This window comes from Filicampus tigris, chromosome 8 (assembly GCF_054856515.1).
Source record: "Filicampus tigris isolate MCC_2025a chromosome 8, RoL_Ftig_1.0, whole genome shotgun sequence".
Lineage (NCBI taxonomy): Eukaryota > Metazoa > Chordata > Actinopteri > Syngnathiformes > Syngnathidae > Filicampus > Filicampus tigris.
The window spans coordinates 6,361,377-6,377,896 of NC_141224.1; the positions used below are offsets into that span (position 1 = coordinate 6,361,377).

The 16,520-nt window shown below is 41.1% G+C and overlaps 1 protein-coding gene across 3 annotated transcripts; it reads left to right on the forward strand.

Annotated features, from left to right (window-relative positions):
- On the forward strand, positions 1-15,613 carry tnfrsf1a (tumor necrosis factor receptor superfamily, member 1a). Of its 3 annotated transcripts, none has more exons than XM_086038488.1 (10): positions 1-190; positions 1,847-1,943; positions 2,061-2,166; positions 3,449-3,574; positions 5,197-5,352; positions 7,105-7,183; positions 8,189-8,244; positions 9,930-10,099; positions 10,173-10,287; positions 11,993-15,613. In XM_086038488.1, the coding sequence occupies exons 2-10, from the start codon at positions 1,911-1,913 to the stop codon at positions 12,298-12,300; spliced, it is 1,149 nt and encodes a 382-aa protein (XP_085894614.1). In that variant the 5' UTR covers positions 1-190; positions 1,847-1,910; the 3' UTR covers positions 12,301-15,613. The 3 variants fall into 3 exon arrangements, with proteins under 3 accessions (XP_085894614.1, XP_085894613.1, XP_085894616.1); XM_086038487.1 differs by having other exon boundaries at positions 177-317; XM_086038490.1 differs by lacking the exon at positions 1-190 and adding an exon at positions 351-372.
- Positions 15,614-16,520: the final 907 nt, after the last annotated feature.

The window sequence follows — 16,520 nt, forward strand, 5'->3', positions numbered from 1 at the left end:
TCTTCTCTCTCTTCTCTCTCTTCCCTCTCTTCCCTCTCTTCCCTCTCTTCCCTCTCTCCCTCTCCGCATCCATGCATGCATCAATCCACCGAATTGCGTTGGTCGGATAGGGTTAAATGCCAAACGAAGAGTTCCTTGAAGTGATGGCGTGACTCATCTATTTCCCGTTTGGGACCGCCTCCTCCTCTCGGTGAGCTGGTTGCCTCAGTCTCACCTTGTTGTAATGTTTATCTATATACACAACAACTCGTATTGGTTACCTGCACCATAATTGGAGCCGGATCGAAATTGACTGCTCGCAGCGATTTGTTGCCCCGGTAAGTGACGGACTCAATTGGAAGTTTGCGCAGCGAGTCACATCGTCTGCTTAAGGTGGGCGCATACGGCGACGCTTAGCCGGAACCAGACGTGAGAGACAACCGAAATAAAGTGTCTCGTGTTCAGCCGACGTTTGACTTTGTCGCCGCCAACGAGCGATTCGGTGGATTAGTCATCCAAACAAGTTGAAAGTGACGCCTGGCTCAAATCTGTGCGTCTTATTGCGCGCATTACGACACCGTATTACAACAGATCGGTTTATCACTTTTGGGGGCAACATATGATTTAACGCCTCAATTTAATGGAAACAAGTTTGGGTAAACATAAATCGATTTCAGTCTGTCTTGGCTTGATCAATTTTGCGGACGCTCTTTTGGTTCATCCCTGTTTTGGCTGTCTAAAAAAAAAACTAAAATATATTTCAGGCTATGCAGGTCGTAAACGAACTAAATAAAGTAAGAACGACGTAAAAAAAAATGTTCATAATTATTTCCTGGAAGTTTACATTGCTAAGCTCCACCTGAGCAGAAAGAACAACGTTGCGTAAGAAAATGTTAGTTTGCTCTTAGGTCATAAAACAAAAAAACAACCCCCCCACCCCCCAAATATTTGAGTATGTAAAAAAATGTGAGAAAACCTGAAGTTAATAGGACGGTTAATAAGAATATACAGTAGCATGTTTTTTCGTTTCCATAGCAAACAAATGAACTGATTCTTCTAACTTTTTTGAATCACCATTTGTCAGCTGCATAATGATGTCCCTTATTGTTATGAAACCCAACTAACTGATCGGAATAATCAAGCTGTTGCCAAGTGCAACGCATTAGCAGTCTTTCCTGCAAGTATGTGGTGTGACATAGTTCAAACCAGCCTAGCCAGAGTTTCCTCTCCAGACTTAATTAGCTTCGTGTTTAGCATTTTTATCATGTTTTTTGACTTAATTTTCAACGTTGCTTTGCATATAACAATCAAACCGTAAATCGGGTAACATGCTCTGGTGTTGAGCTATGAGAATTGAATAATTCATCATTTATTTGTGGCATATTGGTTTTTTTACGCAATAGGGCTACAGAATGTAATTTTCAAAGCTGGGGTTGCCAGTGCCGTATTGACGTATTGCGAGTTATTTTTATACTCTTAGTGGTTAGATGTCGATTATCTGTCATTATTTGCTGTTATTGTGTTTTATTTTACCATCTCATGCTTGCCACTTGTGTCTATAAATAGTAATACCTCAGGTTACATGCACGTTACATTTTACTTTGCAGGTCTAGAGCTCATGTGAAGAAATTAACAATAAAGCTGACTTTGAGGGGGGTGAAAGTTTAGCGAGTGAAAGTTTAGACTTGCTGACAGATGGCTGTTTAAAATTAGAGGCGGACCGGCCTATACACCGGTACTATTTTTTTCCCCACTAACTCATTAGTATTTAGTCAAATGCAATTCTTGATACATCTCTGACATTGAAACGAACGTTCAGAGAAGTGTTTTTTTTTTTTTTTTTTAATGACAATAATTTTGCTCCTAGGCGCTCTGCCGCTAATGGACTCAGCTCAAGTGTAAGAAGGTCAAAGGGCTGCAGGCACAGCAAGATGGCCGCGCTTGGCCTCGTACTGCTGTTGGCGGTGAGTCGCTCCTTTCACATTTCAGCCCGAACAAGTCACACTTTTTGTATTTTCTCACAGAGGAGATGAAGCGCAACAGAATGTGGTCCCACCAGCGTCGTCTGCTTTTTCTCATAGTGCGCGTTCACACCCACGTTGGCGATGATTCCCACCATCAAAGAGAAGACGTGTCCATACGGAGACTATCCTGCAAACGGGATTTGCTGCAACAAATGTTCACCGGGTAAGTTGGTATCGACTACACGATAACAATTATCGCACTGACTCAATCCTCACTCAAAAACATTGACATTAGGAAATCTCAACTCAACTCAAATTTATTTGTAGAGCACTTTCAAAACAGCCACAGATGCATACAAAGTGCTGTACACCAAACACCATGACTTCTATTTTCCTTTAAATGAAAGTTAAATTCAGTTTAGTTAACTTAAATGCTAGAGGGGCCCACAATTTTTCATCAGTGGTAATGGGGGGGTGGGGGGGGGGGTTCACATAGGACAACACACTTCCTAACCAGACAATATGTAAAAAATGCTATTTTAAATCTGGACAAAATACGTACAAAATACTTAATAGATTTCATTTTTCATAATACATTTTTCAATGCATGTATAAAAGATCCACTATCCTATTATAACAACAAAGGGGCTGGAGCAAACAACAAAATAACCACACACTAGGATATTTTTTCCAGTGCAAAAGGCTCTCTTGCATAAAAAAGAAAAAAATTATAGGTATAGAGCAGTGCAAGAGCCAGTGCATGCGCAACTAAGACATGTCTGCCATCTAATGGTCATTGATGATATTACAACTTAAAACTTACATATTCACAGTAAGGCACCCGCAGATTTGCATATTCGTGGATTGTTTTTCTTTTCCCCCCAGTATTTCTTCATATTTTGGATTTTCCCTGTTTTCTGGGAGTACGTCCTCCCGCAAACTCCCCCCCCGTTTTCCTTCCCCCAGTTTTCGTGGTAAAAGTATATTGTATGTTTATCAGTATTTTTTGGAAGACTTTTTTGGTTTTTTGGTTAATTAAAAAAATGTTTTCAATTAAATTTTTTTTTTATAATTGCATGTTTTTTTTAATTAACCAAGGGACCACTCAGAATGTTGTTGGGCGAGCCGGTTGCCCAACCCTGCTGTTGAGGCTACCCGTCCGTCATTTTTCGTGCCAAACTGAATCGTAATCGTCAGTCCATCAGAAGCCCGTTGGTCCGTCAGTCGGTCCACCCACCCCACAAAAAAACGTCAGGAAAAACGGGCATCTGTACAATACAATACAATACAATTTTATTTATATAGCGCATTTCACAACAGCTAGAGCTGTAACAAAGCACTTTACACACAAGCCAGGCCATTCAGCGGACACGCCCACAACGCTGAAAAGCTGAGAGACCGGCTTGATTTTGAAGCCTGTTTTTACATGCCTTTTACTAGCTTCAAATGAATTGTCCACAATGAATAGTCTTGTCTGAATCGGAATGATTGCTTCTGTTGTCCAGGTTTTAAACTGGTGGAAATATGCACCGCCGAGGGGATGAGGAGTAACTGCACGCCGTGTCCCGATGACCAGTTTATGGACCAAATGAACTACTCCCCCAAATGCATGCAATGCAAATCCTGCAACAGTAAGGAGACATGACCATGTTTTCAGTCAGTTTAAAGCTTAACACAAGAGCTTCAGAATCCGGCTAAATGTACACTGGCACGCATGGAAACCTTTTTGAGCATTTATTCCATATCCTTGATATCCAGCTTGGGTCCATGTACTAGTGAATTATTTGTTCTTACGATTAAGACAATTCGGTGCACTAGTAGGATATCCAAGAATGGCCATTTGAGCATTTCTTCGGTATACTACTAGTGCGCTGAATTATTACTTAAAGTGGAAATCAACCCAAACATATTTTTTTCAAGGATATTGTTGCCAGCAGGTCCACCAGTTGAAACACGGCATTCTGATTAATAGTGTGTTTGTGCAATATGAGTTAAGCAGCAAAATCCAGCCGTTTTCAGCCATCTCAGGGGGCGGCCATTTTGTCATTTCTGTCGACTGAAAATGACATCACAACTGCCCAGGGCTCAGGAAACGACCAATCACAGTTCGCCTGTTTTCTAAAGCTGAGCCGTGATTGGTCGTTACCTGAGCCCTGGGTAGGTGTGATGTCATTTTCAGTCGACAGAAGTGACAAAATGGCCGCCCCCTGAGATGGATGAAAACGAGTGGATTAACTCTTATTCCACAAATGCAATATTTGTCAGAATGCCTTGTTTCAACTAGTGGGTTTGCATAGAATATACTTGAAAAAAATATGTTTGGGTTGATTTCCACTAGGGCTGCTCGATTAAGCGATTTTGAATCGTAACCGAATTTTCTGGATAAAACGATGTTAAAAACGTTCAAATCGGCACGTTCGATTTTGTTATTTTTGGTGTATCTAAGCCACCGTAGTCTCCTCTGCATTTCCGCTTCCTCCCACGAGCGCACGGTCCGAAATAACGACAGCATCCATGGCTACCGGCGATTCTGCTATTTGCTCAGGCAAGTGAGCGTTCAGTTAATAAATCGGGCAAAAATAGATCTGTAGATCTGTGTGTGCCCCGCATGTACAATAGCAAGTAACTCAACATCTGAAAGTCTTCCCTTTTTTTTCTCCTCTACAACGGACCTCTGGTCCAGCCGGACTATGCATCCGTACTTAAGCTTGACAGTGCATTGTATTATCGAGTGACAGTTTTGCACTAATCATTGATTTATGTTTAAGTAAGACCAGGGAGAAAGGTCAAAGGCTAGTCACTAGCTGGTTGGCAAAATGACTTGCTGACAGGCTGTTTGGTTTACAGACTTGACTGTCTACCTTCTCTCATGTTGATGATTTCGTTTCAGAAGGCGTATGCGCTTTCTTCTTTCGTTATTGGTTTCGTTAAGAACAGTTCTGAAATCTATTGTGTAAGTAAAATGCTGTTAATCCCAATGGATTGTTCTGTGTGTATTAAGTTAAATTGACTGGCATTTTGAGTTCAAAGAAAGAAAAATGAAGTTTAGATAAAAGACATTCAAAATACTTCATTTTTCATTATTTTTTATTTTACAAACAAATCGCAATCGTAAAATCGGGTTTGTGAGAAAATAATCGGGATTTTCTTATTAGGCAAACTCAAACAGCCTTAATTTCCACTTTAACACTAATTTGTTGCATATAAATGCTCATACGGCTTCAGGGAGTGTTCCAAATTTCCATCCCCGCAGAGAAGAAGCATGAAGTGAAAGTATCCGACTGCGAACAACACCGAAACACTCAGTGCCGCTGCGAGGACGGCTACTACACCTTCTCTATCGACTCGGAGACGACTGAGTGTCTTAAATGCACGGCCTGCAGCTCTGATGAGAGAGAAGTCCAGAAATGTAAGTCTCCCCAGTCTGTATATCATCCGCTCGTTCCATTTTCAACCTGCAATCAAAAATGCCCCATATTATTTTGTCATTTGTCTCGCCTGATTTTTCACATTTCAGTTTTCCGCTCAGGACTGAATTCGATTTCGGTATTGAATCAGTCGCGTTTAGGTGCCTTGGAAGTCCGCTTCGGAGCTTTACACAGTAAACCTTTGTTAGCTTGTTAGCCAGCGCGACCGCGACTCCTGAAATGATCGTTCGGTTGTACAAAAGACCACCGTGTTGGAAGCGTTACTGTCATCGGCTTCGTGCATTACGTAAGACACGGAAGATATGCTTTTGCTGCTCACGCAAACCAGTTTGTGAACATTTTTTTCTTTATTGAGGTTTATTTGCACCATACTGACTAAAAGAGGGCCACGCCAAACGAAGAAACATACACACGGTTCCTTTTGTAGCCTTGTGATTGAAAGGAGATGATAAAAGAACAATGTTGTTGCATTGCTTTGACCTAATTCCACCCATCCAGCGATTCGACCCCTCCCCCATCTTTGCTCTCTGCTCACCATGCATACCACCACCCGCACTCTCCGTTCCACTAGTTTTATTCACTTCTTTTTTTTGAACTCACTTCATTCATTCCAATATCACCACATGAGAATCTGTAGCCAATAAAGGTTAAATAAAAGACATAGATACATTTCCCAACTCGAGTGGGGTGGCACATTTGCATGCTTTGAAAGATCCTCGGCTGTGTCATGGAAAATGATCCACTTTAATTGAATTGTTCTGAAAATGATTTACAGATAATGTATCTTTGTTCATCTATTTATGCCAGCGACGTATGTTGACAGTCAGAGCAAGGAAATGGCAGAAGATACTGTACTTAACTCCCCTGTGTGCCCACTTTTTTGTGACGATTTAGCTTGCTGATGTGCCATGAGATTTTAAAAATCGGAAATACTGTATGTATGTGCCTTGGCTCAGTAAAGGTTACCACGCCCTGTCGCCAACAGCGAAAACTGGGGAGTAATTGGCATGACGTTGTTTTATAGTCCCACCTTTGGAACACTGTCAAACTCTCGAAAAAGTAAACAACACTGCAGTAGTAATCATTTTGATGTGCATCCCCTCGCTCAGTCCTCGTCACACAACTGTATTTTGAAAACAAATCAAACACTTTCATCAACCCAAATATATTTTTTATAATATATATGATCAAGAATATTTTCTATGCAAGCCCAATAGTTGAAACAAGGCATTCTGATAAAATATTGCGCTTTTGGAATAAGAGTTAATCCAGACGTTTTTAGCCATCTCTGGGGGCGGCCATTTTGTCACTTCTGGCGACTGAAAATGACATCACACCTACTCAGGGCTCAGGTAACGACCAATCACGGCTCAGCTTTAGAAAACAGGCGAGCTGTGATTGGCCGTTATTAAAGCCCTGAGGGTCTGTGATGTCATTTTCAGTCGACAGAAGTGACAAAATGGCCGCCCCTGACCTTGCTAAAAACGGGTAGATTTTGCTGCTTAACTAATATTGCACAAACGCAATATTTATCAGAATGCCGTGTTTCAAGTAGTGGGCCTGCTGGGAAGATATTCTTGAAAAAAAATACGTTTGGGTTGATTTCCCCCTTAAGGCTTGCCACAAGATGGTGTGCAAAACACACCTTTTGTCTCAATAAAGCTCCTCAACTCACTTCAATATAACTCTTTCTTCTTTTTTCTCTGAATATGAACGACTGTGACTGTACGCAGGCACGGCGGAAAGGAACACTGTGTGCGAGTGCAAGGAGAATTTCTTCAGAGTGAAGAGGAAGTGTGAGCCATGCAAGAGGTGAGTGTATATGTTTACGTGTGTCTGAGGAGGTGCTCGTTCGTTTCTTCCTTCAAGGCCGAGACTAGCACGGGGAAGTGGTTTTGTTGAACCGAAACCTTTTCCATCAGCAGTAGGAGAACAGAGAAGCTATTCCATTCTAAATTTAGTTATTGACATTTTGACTTTAACCCAACTAATGTGTTCGCTTGTAAGCACTCAGTGCCACACCAGATGCTTTCATTGCGTTTTGTATTCGATACAAAGTACAGGAAAAGTACTTTATTGAGAAATGAATGTTCATAAATAAACTTGTATTGTTTTTGGAGTGCCTCTCCCCGTATGGTCTAGTGGACGTGGTTGACCAATGCGTGTCTTTTCATTGTCCTACGCGGCATTTAGCGTGTAGCCCTGTGAACTCTGCCTAGCAACAAGGGACCTGTGACCAGGAAAAACAGTTCTTTTAATCAGCATTACTGTGTTTGCATGATACTTTAAAACATTGTTATGAATTTGAATGAAAAATACTTGAAAATGAATTAGAAATAGGGCTGGGTGATTATGTCCTAAAATTGATGTCATAGTAGCCTATATCGTGAATCGCTTCAGGATAGCAGTATACAGTATTACACAGTTTAAAGTGTCAAAATAATCCTGGAAATATTTTAGTAACCCTAAAAAACTAAGATATAATGTACTCTGGATTTATTGTTTAGCTCTTAAAACTCCAAATTAAAATTGAGCACTCAATAGCAGGCTAGTCTGACGTTAGCCGGCTAGCTAGCAGGAGGCTTCTATTTTTTATCATTTTGGAGCCTCATTTTTATCTACTTGGTGATTTTTTTTTTTTTTATCAGTTCAAGTTTGGCCGGCTTCTTAGCAGCACTCTTGTCTGTGATGTGTTTTATTTCCGACACATTTTTATTTTCACGTTACAGGGACTTGAAGCCGAGCTCCGTCTGTTAATATCTGTGCCATTTGTTACTGTACTTTGAAGCCACACTTCCTCTGTGTGTCTTTCCACAGTTGCGCAGCGGATTGCAAACATCTCTGCAAGTCGCTTCCTTCCCACAATTCAAAGAGTAAGCACAAAAACCACCAGATTACGAGAATGCTTTCAACCCATTTAATTTTTGGGGGGCTTTTTTCGGCCATTTTCTGTCATTTCCCAGTGAATTATAGGTAATGTAAAATTTGTAATACTTTTATTCGTCTAAACATGATGTGACCGCCTGTACGCCACAGCAAGCAATAAACACGCCTTCATGTAAAGACACATGCAGTAGCACAATTAGAAATTCAGCGCCCTATGTGTGAGTAACAATGTGTCATGCCATGTGTCCTGGCTTGTTGGGGCTCCACCACGCATTCATATCGAACACAAAGACTACACAAACTGTATCAAAAAAGTCTTTCTGACTTGTCTGCAGTTGCACGCGCACACAATTATAAATGTAATGACGCTCAAGGACTAACAGTGTTTAAAAAGCGAATGCATTACTTTCATGGCAGCGTTTTGACTTCCAATTTGGGGTAAAGAAATTGTGCGACATCTGATTGTGGAAACTCTCACATCTTTCTTCTTTTTTTTTTTGGTCTTATTTCCAAACTGTTTTAGCCACAAGGAATAATGCTAATAGATCTATTTCAAGGTAAAACCACCTTGTTTCCATTATCAAATGAAATGTACTCGGCAGTGTTTATGTTTAAAGAAAACATTTTTTTCCAAGAATATGTTCCCAGCAGCCTAGTTGAAACAAGGCATTCTGATGAATATTGCGTTTGTGGAATATGAGTTAAGCCACAAAATGCACTCGTTTTTTAAGGTATCTCCGGGGGCGGCCATTTTGTCTTCTGTCGACTGAAAATGACATCAAAACTCACTATGACCAATCACGGCTGACCCGTTTTCTGAATCTGGGCCGTGATTGGTTGTTGTGAGCAGTTTTGATGTCATTTTCAGTTGACAGAAGATAAAATGGCCGCCCCCGGAGATGGCTAAAAACGAGTGCATTTTGTGGCTTAACTCATATTCCACAAACGCAATATTCATCAGAATGCCCTCTTTCAACCAGTGGGCTTGCATAGAACATATTCTTGAAAAAAAATGTTTTGCGTTGTCTTAAAGAAGGAACATTTTCACATTCTTAACCATCATACGAGTGTAAAAATAAATTAAAATAACGGAACACTCAATGGAATGATGAAGGCACAATGCAAGAAATGCAAAAAGCCAAAACAAAACAACAACATTTTTGCCGAACGGCATAATTGTCTAAGTGACAGGTGTCAAACTCAAGTCCCGGGGGCCAGATCCGGCCCGCTTTCATCACTTTATGTGGCCCGCGAAAGCAAATCAACTATATCAAATTCCACGATTCTTGCTCAAATCTGGATCAAAACTTCTAATTGTCATATCATAAATCTGGATCAAAACGTCTAATTGTCAGATCATATAATAAATAATTCTGAGATATCGCAAGCATTTTACAGCATTTTATTTCACAGTCGCTTCAACAACAGTTGAACAAACTATGATCCTTGACTTACGATTTCAAAGCTTGTTATCCATCATTATGTTTCTTTTATATATGCATTAACATGAGGTGTAGCAGCTTGCATGTGGTTAGCATGTCAGCCTAATAGGGAGAGATTTTGGCTTCCAATCCATCATGGTTTTTGACACTGAGCCTAATGCGGAGGAAGAACATTGAAAGCTTGACAAGCACGTCCATCCCACGCCTGTGTCCTTCTCGTGTTTCCGTAGAGCCTGAAGAGAGCGGAAATGGATACCTTGTTCTCGTCCTGACTGCAGTGGTGATTGTGGTCGTGACATTGTTGATGCTGCTCATCTTTTACATGGCTACCAAGCGCCTGACCAAAAAGTCGCCGCTCAAATCGTCCCAAACGTCGGAGGCGTCACCAGAGTCGTCTGAAGTATGTTAACTGCGTAGGCTACATGTGAAGCATGCAGCACCAGTGACACCACGTTGTCCCTATCATGTCGCAGGCCCTGTTTCAGAAGGAGGACGTGTCAGTCATAGCGGTGATTGAGTATCCTGAGAGGACATTGCTTGGCAAGGCGAATTCCAAGCTGCCCGACTGCGTTCCGCTGGAGATTAAGAGTGAGTGTTCGGACAATGTAGCACACAACATACCACGCCGCCTGTCTAGGGTTAGAACTTTGAAAAACTCACCTGTTCCCTGTTTTTGTGCTCAATCCAAAGCCATGTCTAATATAAAAATGTTGCTTTGGCATAATCTTGAGACAAAGGAACCATGTTGAAGGTAAGTGAGGAGGTTCATTCAGACAACCTTGTGTAATAGAAGAATGTGCTTTGCCGCCATCTTGAGGCCCCTATAGGCAATTATAAAACTATTTGAGCGGGCCTTCAATACTCGCTATACATGAAGGGCTCGGTCGGAACATTGTACCTCAGAAATCTGTTAACGTCCTACATTAGCAAAGACATGGCAGAACAATTATGGCCAAAATAATAGTCATGATTATTTTTATGTAGGGACGGGCAAGTACCGATACCAGGTATCGGTATCAGGCCGATACCAGGCCTTATTTAAAGATATCGGGTACTCATGGAGGCTGCCGATACCACCCGCCGATACTTAGAAATTTTACACTAATTAGTCCTCCTTGCCACTATACTGAGTTTGACACATTGATGAAACATCATCTGCATCCGAAATTAAGGTCTTTGGTCACATTTTTTTTGTTATTGTTGCGTTAAATGAAATTTTATACATCAAAAGTATTACAGGTATTGGTACTCAGTACTATCTGGAAAAAAATGGTATCTAACATCCCTATTTTGATCAATATTGTAATCATGATCATTAGTCACAGTATTAGTGAAAATGTCTATATTTTTATTGCACTATTTTGTAATCAGTTTTCAGTTCATCATGAAACATTGGTATAAATGGGTTATCATTTTACAGAAGGGATGTAACGATTCACTCAAGCCCCAATTCGATTCAATTTTGGATTTGCAGTTCCCGATTTTCGATTTGATTCGATTTTTTAAAAAAATTGCTACCGTGCTTGTCTCTGTGCACTAGTGTGGTTCTGCAGCCATCCACAAACGCAATACGCAATGATTTTTGGTGCAAGCGCATAATTTGATCTGTACATTCAAACTGTGCTATGCACCTGGAATGAAAAAACGTTTCAAGGCATCATTTTCTAGATGAATTCAACCATATTATCAAATCGATTCATTGAATTCTCGAATCAATTAATCGATTTGCCCCGATCAATCGATTTTAAATCAAGTTTCGATTAATCGTTACATCAGTATTTTACAGTCAATGATAAATATCACAAGATACAATTTACCCAAGAAATACAACTTTACCAAGGGCTAACTGGACGAATATGCTAGCGTGGTTTGACGTCCCTTGCCCTCGATCCGAAACGAGTCCACACAACGGATGTTGATCCCTTTCGAGGCACTCGCTCCTCATCTCCAATTTTTCGCTGCACTTTCTTCTTTTGACTCATGAGTCCACCGTAGCGACTTTTAGGCTCCCGCTGCAGGGTACGCTCACTTGTTCATTTAGCCAACCTAAGGAAGCCTTAACCATGTGTTCGCTCCCCCTGGTGGTTGGCTGACTCCTGCTTGAGAAAATGCTTGATAAGTTATGCAGCAGAGCCCACATTTTAAATGTCAATATTATCGACAACCGTGGCTCGATTGAACCATGGCTGCCCAAATGACGGCCACGATTAAAATACGATTCATCGTGAAGCCCTAGCTGACACTCGATGACGACCCCTTTTTGAATCGTCTTTGTGCTCACGTCTGCCCGCAGCCCACGACCTCATTTACACGCTGCTTGACTCGGTTCCCGTGACGCAGGTCAAGCAGCTGGTGCGTTCCCTCGGCGTGACCGACACGGTCATCGAACGGGCCGAGTTGGACCACCGCGCCAGCAAGGAGGCCCACTATCAGATGCTGAAAACGTGGGCGGAGATGCGCTCGCAGGCTTCCGGCGGAGGAGGAGGAGGTCGAGGCGGAATATTGCACTCGGCTTTGCTACGGGAGCTTTTGCTCAAACTGAGACACATGCACCTCGGGGGGGTGGCTGAGGAGCTGGAGACAAAGTACAGCATTCACTAAATCGCGGATGTGTGCCAAGCGGGAGTGCCCCCCCCCCCAAAAAAAAACACACACCTGAATCTGCGTATTGTTCTTTACCTGGACCTCAAGGACAGACTGGGAGCATTCCAGATGGACACAGTCATTGCACGTGGAGCAAGAAAGCTTTTTTGGTGGTTTCTACTTTGCATCCTGACTTGAAACTACCGAGAGATCAAACGGTTGCGAACGCTTACAGGATTAACAGTGACTATCCCGCTGCAGCCGACGTGAAGCTGCCGCATGCCTGGGAAACGGAAATATGTACAGAATGAGGAAGCGAGCCCCGCCGTGAATGGCGAAAGGCTGCGAGGAATTGACACGGCTGGACGGAATAAAATCATCTGAATCCAGATTTGTGTTTTAAGTAGACGATACATCTAAATGTATCTAAATCCACGTGATTCTATCGTGTACAAACACTTGGCAAAATAAAATGGAGTGAATTGAACACTTTCAGTGTAATTGTGCCTTCTGCCATCTAGTGGAAGAGCAATGTATTGTTCTGCCTGTCAGTATACGTCACTGGCATGGATAGATGAACAAAGATACATTACACTGCTCAATAAATTTTCACTACATTTTTTTAATCAGAGATGCAAGTAACTTTTTCCGGAAACTTTTTCTTTTTTTTTTTTCTTTTTTTTGGGGCTGATTCTGAATCTACTCTCGTTTTTACTCTAGCACATCACATTTCATTATTATAATATAACAATAATAATATAATATGTAATATGAGAGTATATTTCTGTATCAATTAAGGGTTAGGTTCGGCAACAGGCGGATTTTTTTTCTGAAACGTCATAGCTATAAATTACAGCGCATGATAAAAGCCTATTGCGCAATCTTTTATAGCTCAAACTTAAAAGCAAACAATGAAAATATCATAAAACACTGATTGTGCTCGAAAAAAAATGATACGTTTTGGGAAATCAGCATCAAAAATATGTTGAGGCACATGAAGCCATCTCTGATTAAAATTTGCTGTTGACCAGTGTTATTTCGAGTATAAAAAAAAAAAAAGTCATCTTTGTAGCAATTAAGTGCAAGTGGATAACCGTGATTAGGAATCATTGCTCTGGATTGTACGAACCTTTCGGCTGTTTCTGAGGAGGTTGAATGCAGCAAACAACCAAAATGACTTGAAATGTTCTCATCTTTGCCCCGTTCTTTTAGAAACGTTCTTTTCAGTTCATTTTCAAATCTGAGAAGCGGCGGAATTTTGATGCATGAATGGGATTTGGGCCTTTTTCCCCATGACATTTTCTCAGAGCACCTATCTTGCATGTTTTCCATCCCTCACCGCTGCAACACACCTGATCGAAATGATCAGCTCACCAGCAAGCTTTTCAGAAGCCTGATAACGATACAGATCATTTGAAACAGGTGTGTTGCAGCAGGGAGGGATGGAAAACATGCAGGATAGGTGCCCTTGAGGACCGGACTCGGTGACCCGTGTTTTTAAACTATTTAAGCGTAATGCATTTGCGATGTGCTCTTTGTCAGCCACTGTTCAGTGTCAAGGATGAAGGTTCTACTATTAAAGCGAGAACACTAGATTTGAAACCAAGTAGTTGGAGTCCATAAGCAAAATAAGCTGCTGCTTGGGGCCGGAGGGAAAAAAAAAAAAAAAAAATCTTTTTAGTGACTAAAAAAATCTTTGTAGTGATTTTTTTTTTTTTTTTTTTTTGCAAATGTCTTAATGAAGTCTTTACAGTGCGCATGCATTTGTAGACAACAACAAGCAAAAGAACACAAGTCTGAAGGGATTATTTAGCTGATCATTTTTACCCATCATCCCTGAAAGAGGAAGTCAACCCAAACATATTTTTTTCAAGAATATGTTCTATGCAAGCCCACTGGTTGAAACAAGGCATTCTGATAAATATTGCGTTTGTGGAACAACAGTTAATCCACTCGTTTTTAGCCATCTCTGAGGGCGGCCATTTTGTCTTCTGTCGACTGAAAATGACATCGCAACTGCTCACAGCGACCAATCACGGCGCAGATTCAGAAAACAGGTCAGCCGTGATTGGTCGTTGCGAGTAGTTGTGATGTCGACAGAAGACAAAATGGCCGCCGACCGGGGAGGTCTAAAAACCAGTGCATTTAGCTCCTATAAAACTTAAATTCCCCAAACGCAAAATTAATCAGAACGCCGTGTTTCAACTAGTGGGCCTGCTGGGAACATATTCTTGAAAAAATGTGTTTGGGTTAACTTAATACAATTAAATGAACCAATAAATGAGTAAATAGACGAAGAGAAAATATGAAGCTGAAATCGGTAAAATAAAATGAACACTAAGTCTGAACAAAGTGAGGATTTTTTTTTTTGTTTTGGCAAGTATGGCCCTGAAATAAATTGTTCTTAGGGCCTCATAAAGGCTTACGAGAGTCAAAGGTAGCATCGGTGCTATTCCGCAACAAATATTTATTCCGGTGGTCTTGCACTACTTCAGCTACTTTCTCAGTTTGAATGGGAAGCCACATCTCACAGTTTTTACGAAATTCTTCTGTCTATGTTGCTCTGATCGTTTTGGGGAAATCATTCCATATTGGACTGATTCCAATGCGCAGCATGCACTCATGTTACAAGTGTTCTTCACTTTGAATATTTTTAAACGGCCTACCTAGAGTACATACTCACAAAAAGACTTTCAGCGCAAATTTCAGGGTGGACCTGAAATCAATGTATTATACTGGTGAACTTCATTTGACCATCGCTAAACTTGTGAATCTCAACTGTTTAATGTTTCAGTGTTTTGGTTGTTTCTCTTTATTTTTGCACAACTTGCTGTTGTTTATCAAGGAGGTTTTTGTTGTTGTTTTACATTTCCAAGGACATCCTCGATGCCGTTCTGTAACTTTTCCACTTTCCGTTGCAGCCTTGAACGCGGAGGTTCAAGGTTATACAGGTGTGTTACTTTAGTTGGATCCTGAAATGTAACACGGAAGCTGAATGTTCCAAACTTTTTGTGAGTAATGAAAATGTGGGGAGTTTCATGACTTGAAACGTACCCCCCTCTCGCACTTCCCCACCTCCTTGTTAGCCTTCAGGCCCCATCATGAAAGCATTACTCATCAGCATTAGTGAAGGTCCACACCTTGTTTCGACTTATCTTATTAGTTAGTCTCCGCCTGTGTTGTTCTACTGGTAACATGTGCCAAATTCATTAGTCATCCACTTTGTGCATTATATTTCTGGAGATTATCAAATGACGGCAAGTGTGTGTGAAGAGCGCCGAACAAGAGCTGCACTCCGTGATTGTTTTAATAAAAGGTCAATTGACTTGTACGCCGTGTCATGAAGTTTTTTTTTTTTCTTTTTCTTTTTGTGGGGTGCAGTGTTATAATGATGACTGAGGGCTTGATGATGTCACTTTCATCCGCAGGCACGTCGCCCGGCAACATTCCCACGTGAAACCGTCGAAGTTGTAATTGTGTGCGGTTTGCTCAGGCCGTGACGCATGTTGCTCATTATTTCCTTAACTTTGATAGCATGTAGTAACATGCAAATTTACAGTGCTCAGAGCTAGGGTGCCAAAAAACTAAAAGAAAGTTTTTTTGTTTTTGTTTTTTTTAAACTGAGAGGGAAAGAGATAGTGTTTGCAGGGTGACGCTGCCCTCTAGAGGCGTCCTAATGTTATTGCTCAAATTAAAATGTGTTCCATTCATCCATTATCTGAACCGCTTATGCTCACGAGGGTTAGTGATACATAGATATATTTTTTTTCTCGTTAGAGGTGATCATACTTTTTTTTTTACTTTGCCACCTTGCCTCATTCGTACTCGTTTGTGGTGCGGTTCCACAGTTGACGTTTTGCATGACCTCACTAATGACCTTTCACGCCCTGTTTGCATAATGATATATAATGACTGTTTTCTTTGTTTGTTTTTACGTTTGAAGCCTAATTCTGAGGTCTTTCCTACACTGTTAAAAAAAAAAAAGTATGATAACCGAGAAAAATATACACCATACTTGTATCTGTTTGGTTATAACTTCTCGTACGTAAGGTCATGGATGGGGAATAGCTTATCTCTCCATATCTGTTGCGGTCGTTGCTAATGCTTCCCGGTCCTCATTCGTCCATGTCGCTGCTCTCTGTGTTTTTCCTCACCTTATATGACGCCATGATTTCAATCTGGTTGGAAATGCTAGCAATCAGTACCATCCTCCAAAAACCCAACAAAAATTGTTGTAA